This window comes from Tupaia chinensis, unplaced genomic scaffold (assembly GCF_000334495.1).
Source record: "Tupaia chinensis unplaced genomic scaffold, TupChi_1.0 Scaffold000561_1, whole genome shotgun sequence".
Classification (NCBI taxonomy): domain Eukaryota; kingdom Metazoa; phylum Chordata; class Mammalia; order Scandentia; family Tupaiidae; genus Tupaia; species Tupaia belangeri.
In genome coordinates this window covers 3,659,517-3,664,291 of record NW_006160074.1, presented here as the reverse complement: position 1 = coordinate 3,664,291, position 4,775 = coordinate 3,659,517, and the positions used below count along the sequence as shown (strand labels likewise).

Genomic DNA, 4,775 nt, shown 5'->3' with positions numbered 1-4,775 from the left:
ACCTCTTTGGGGACGTGGATGCAGCTCATGGAGCAGGTAGGGCGCAGTGGGGTGGCAGGCACACGAGACCCAGGAGCAGAGCCGGGACTACGACTGGGAAGGGCTTCCTGCTGGGCTCTGGGTCAGCCCTGCCCTTTCCTTTCCAGGAAGCGTCTCTCTGGGGAACGTGCTCCCCACCGCTGACATTGCCCAGTTTAAGCAGGGCGTCAAGTCTGTGGCTGGGAAGATGGCCGTGCTGGCCAATGGTGTGATGAACTCTTTGCAGGTGAGGCTGGGGCGGGGGCCCACAGGGATGCGTGGAGGCTGGCCTTTCCCACTGCGCACAGACTCTGCTGCCAGGGAGCGCCTCTGCCTGAAAGGAAAGGCCTTTTCTTTGTGGGGCGGGGCGGCTGCCTGCCTTCCAGTGCTGCGCAGGCCGGGCCTCTGACATGCTGCGGTTTCTGCACCGATTCCCTGCCCTTCCTCCTCTCCTTCCTCCCCAGCCTCGGTGAGATCAGCAGGCTTCCCCCGTTTGGTGGGGGGTGCACAGTCCCCTGCAGCCCCATCCTGCTGTGGGCAGGTGCTGGGGAGGCCAGGGTCACGCTGAGAAGCTGTTGCGGGTTCAGGACGGTTTTTCTCACTTCCACTCCAGGATCGCTATGGTTCCTACTGATCCGGCTCCGTGACTCAGGCATATCGCGGAGACAGCGGCAAGAGCCCCGTGATTCTCAAGCCAGGGACGCCTGCCTCATGGAAGCCGAGGAGTGGTTGCTTTCTGTGTGGTGTGAGTGGGTGGCCTTCGAGGACTGCGGTCGGGAGTGCCTGGTACCCGCCCTGTCCTCTGCCTGTGGATCGAGCCCTTCTCTTCTCTCACACCCTCTCTGCGCGCTCGACTGTCCCCTAACCCTGCCCACAGCTGCTGCTCCCTGCCCTGCCACGTTGGGCCTGAGGGGTGGGAGCTGCCCCAGGGCAGCGTGTTCTGGGCCAGGCCTTCCCGGGGTAGGGAAAAGGAACAGTGTTTTAAGGCTTTTTTGCTGGCACTCGGATCCTTGGGCCTGTCTTTGGGAACCACGTGGAGGCCTAGAAAGTTCTGCCAGAGACCAGCCCATGGAAGGGAGGCTCTGCATTTGCTGCTGTTCCCTGTGTGTGACCTCTTCTGGGTACCCCGAGGGTCAGGTGAGGGAAAGGACCTTCGTCTGGGTCTCACTAAGGGCTAGAGCCTTCCCCTGGTACCTAAAGGTCTCGGGGATCAGGTGAAGCCTGTGCGTTCTGTCTCATACCCCAGGAGGACTACGCCTGGGTGTCTTGGTCCTCCCATACCACGTCCCCCTGGTGGAGACTCTGTCCCCTCTTCCTCTGGCCGGTGGCTGTGGTGGGTCTCATGTGCCTGTGTTCTGACCCTGGATGCTGCTGATTGTTAGTTATACTGGCCAAGGAAGTGGAGAACGCAAGGGACAGGCTGTGGGCTCCACTCCCTCCTCTGCATCATCCGGGGCTCGGGCAGCCTGGACAGTACCCCCAATGAGAGCCTGAGGGGCTGCAGAGCTGTGGGCCACCCCTGTGGCAGCTGGGCCGTGCACTGTGTCACCCTTGGTGCCATCCTTCCCTGCCATGCTGGCAGTGAGGGCCCAGGCCCTGCCTCTGGTTGCGGGTTGGGCCCCCAAGCAACAGACCACTCTTCCCATCCCTCCCCCAGAGGGACGGGACTGACTTTCTGGACTATTTGTATTGAAACAAAGTGGTGTCAAAATAAAGCGCCCGTGGGGCCCTGGGCCCCGCCCGTCTGCAGTGGTGTCCTCTCTGGGTCCTGCCCTGCCCCGTGTGTGCCCTCGCTTCACTCTCTCGGACCCCACCGGTATGGGTGGGACATCGGTGCCGAAGCTGAAGGCGCTTGCTCCAGGGCCTCCAGCTTGTCTCTTCTCTGAAAGCCAAAGGCCCCCAGCTCCTCGGCCCTGTGCTGCCGCGAGGTCCGGTGCAGCCTCGACCTCACCACCCTGTTGTACGCGGAGGAAAGAGCTAGTGTTAGTCGGTCCTGTAGCTGGGCTACCCAGCCGTGGGGCCGAGGGCTGGCAGGCTGCCTCGGTACTCGTCACGGCAACAGGCGTGACCGGGACCCGACGCATGGAGCTTAAAGTGCAGACTGGAATGGAACACTTCCATAGAAAGGGGTGCCCTTGTGTGTGAGCCCCTGGCCTGGCTGGCCTTTTTCTCCCAGGGCTTTGGAAACAGCTCTGTGCCTCTTTGGAGTCCTTATGGTACTGTTCTGAACCGCCGGCCCAGGAGGGTGACAGGCCCAGGAGGGTAACAGAAAGGATGCACGTGGGGCAATGGAGCTCTAAGCCAGTGACATGCACAGTGTGGATCTGGGACTCCAGCTTTGGAACGAATCATCTGGAGTGTTTATTAAAAAACAGACGAGGGACCATCAGTTGCTGTAATGGCTGTGTCACTGGACTCCCATGTAGTCAACCATGGTTCGAGTCCTGGACCCGGTGGCTTAAACTCACTCCGGGTGCGTGTGTGTGCCTGCCCAAGATCCCAAGAGGAGAGTGGAGGAGAAGGGATTGCGGCGTGGCCAGATGGCCAGATGGCCACGCTGCAATCCCTGTCTCTCTGTCTCTGTCTGGCGAGCACATGTGCCCTATAGCAAAAGCCTCTCCAAAAGAAGAAAAAAAAAAAAAACAGACGGGCCAGCAGGTGGCGTAGTAGTTAAGGTGCTGGACTCCCACATGGCCACTTGAAGTTCAAGTCCAGGATCAGTGGCCTGAAAATCATGCCAGGCGTGTGTGTGTACACCAAAAATGTGGAGAAGGGATTATGGTGTGGCCACCCCCCTGGAAGGTGATTTCTCACTTTCCCTCTATTTCTGTCTCTGGCGAACACATGCACCCTATAGCAGAAACCTTAAACAACTTCTGGACCCTGTCCAGGCTGTAGTCAGACTCCTGGAACTTGGTAATCTGCCTTGACAGCAAGCTTCCCTGTGACTCGGATGCACTCCAGGATTTCAGAAACACTCTGTGGCCGGAGGCAGGAGGTGACTGGGCCTAGTGGACTCTGTGTGGCCTGGAGAACCTTCAGCACCAGAACTCCTGGGCCTGGCCTGGGCACCAGGGCTTTGGGAGCCAGTTCCCATCCACAGTTACCCAGTGGGATGGGGTGGGGGTGGGTAGGGGCGAGGCCAGAAAGCACGTACCCGGTAGTGACCTGGATTTATAGGAGGCAGCCTGTTCTGTTTGGGTCTCCGTGGATTTTACTTTTGGGGGACCCTAACGTAATTCCAGTAAAGTCGAAGGTCGCGTGTCTTTCCCTCCCAGGGGACAGCTGGATGGCACGTACCCCTCCGGCCAGTCTTGTTCACAGCTGCGTCCCTGCTCCCTCAGCCTGGCACGGGGAACCCTGGCCAGCAGGTACGCACGCAGTGCTCACCCCTTGTACCAGGGTCTTTCAGGTTATGGGGCCCCGCCTTGAGCCCCCGAGCTTGGTCCTGAAGGCCTCTGCACTGGAGCACCGTGCCTTTGGACAGCCCCTGTGCACATCTTCTGAGGCAGGTCTCCTGGCTTGAGTGGCCCGCTGGCTCCCCACCCCCTGGGATGGCCAGAAGAGCACCAAAAACCCAGACTCATCCCCCCTCCCCCCTTCAACCTGGTGGCTTTAGACTCACCACTTGCCAGACACGAGGGACTTTATTCATTTCACACATTTAACTCTTTAGACACAGGAGACGACACACACTTCTGAAAGTGAAGTCTTGCCCACCCTCATCCTATCGTGACTAGTGGCTGTCCCTCCAGCAGAAGGCCACAGTGGTATGTCCTCCCAACACTTGCATCTCAGGGGTCACCCTGGACCATGTGAAGCCCGGCCTGGCTGTTCACGATCCCCCATTTAATGGAGTTGCTGTGAGGAGATGAACCTTATCGGGGACTGAGGAGAGGCTGGCCGAGAAGAGACTGCTCTTCCTCTAGGGTGGGAGGACTGGTAACTAACGACCAAGGCCAAGTGTCCTTCCCAGCCACGTGCTGGCCTGGCAGTCGGAGAGCAGGCTGTAACTTTTAGGGTCACTGAAGCCCTGGGGCAAGCTTGGGTTGGGGCGCTATTCAGCTTTTGGCCAGCAGAGGGCAGCGTGGCAAGGCAGGAGAGAAGGTGGGCAGGGGTGAGTGCCAGGGGCTGGTGGGGCGGGCAGAGGGCGCTGCAGCGGGGCCCTCCAGACTCCTCAAGTCTCGGACTCGTCTGTCTCTTCAGTGGAGCCGTCACTCTCCCCATCCACTTTGTGGGAGCGGTGGAGAGGTCTCCATGGGGAGCCAACCCGGGGAGGGGTCCGGGAAGGCAGGCAGCTGGCCTCTGGACTGGCAGTGACCGAGTTGACCAGACCTGGGACCTGGACCAGCCTGAGGGAGGGAAGAAGCCCAGAGGGCAGCAAGGTGCCTCTGTCCAGAGACCAGCACCTCCATGTCACCCTTGCACCTGCATAAACCCGTGGGTTGTGGCCCAGAGGACTCCGGATAGATCCCCAGACTTCTGTTGGCCCGCAGACCCCTTCCTGACAACGCGAGGTGCTGGGCAAGCGCTGCACGACCCAGGACGGGCAAGCCTTGGCTGCCAGGCTGGGCCCACAAGGGGGCAGCACCTCCCCACGGGACACTTACAGCCGTTCCAGCTCTTCGTCCATGGCTGGGTCGTGCATCAGGTCCCCCTTGTCGGGCAGCGCTCCTACGGAACAGTTGAGAAGGGCACGCAGTTAACCCAGGCCCTTCGTCCTCAGGGGTGCCGCCATGCGCCGCACGTCATGTCTG

General features: G+C 60.4%; 2 protein-coding genes across 2 annotated transcripts in view; one reads left to right on the top strand and one right to left on the bottom strand.

The window, feature by feature from the left end:
• ARFGAP2 (ARF GTPase activating protein 2) overlaps nt 1-1,763 on the top strand; it is a gene marked incomplete in the record, with an annotated part of 12,684 nt that extends 10,921 nt beyond the window's left edge. Inside the window, 3 exon segments of the mRNA XM_027775414.1 lie at nt 1-36; nt 147-265; nt 632-1,763. Coding sequence (XP_027631215.1) covers nt 1-36; nt 147-265; nt 632-652 — 176 coding nt within the window.
• CSTPP1 (centriolar satellite-associated tubulin polyglutamylase complex regulator 1) overlaps nt 1,362-4,775 on the bottom strand; it is a 224,113-nt gene continuing 220,699 nt past the window's right edge. Inside the window, exons 8-9 of the mRNA XM_014591331.2 lie at nt 4,629-4,692; nt 1,362-1,973 (exon numbers count right to left, since the gene is read on the bottom strand). Of these exons, the coding sequence (XP_014446817.1) occupies nt 1,814-1,973; nt 4,629-4,692 (224 nt within the window). The 3' untranslated portion in view covers nt 1,362-1,813. The remainder of the gene's footprint in view (nt 1,974-4,628; nt 4,693-4,775) is intronic.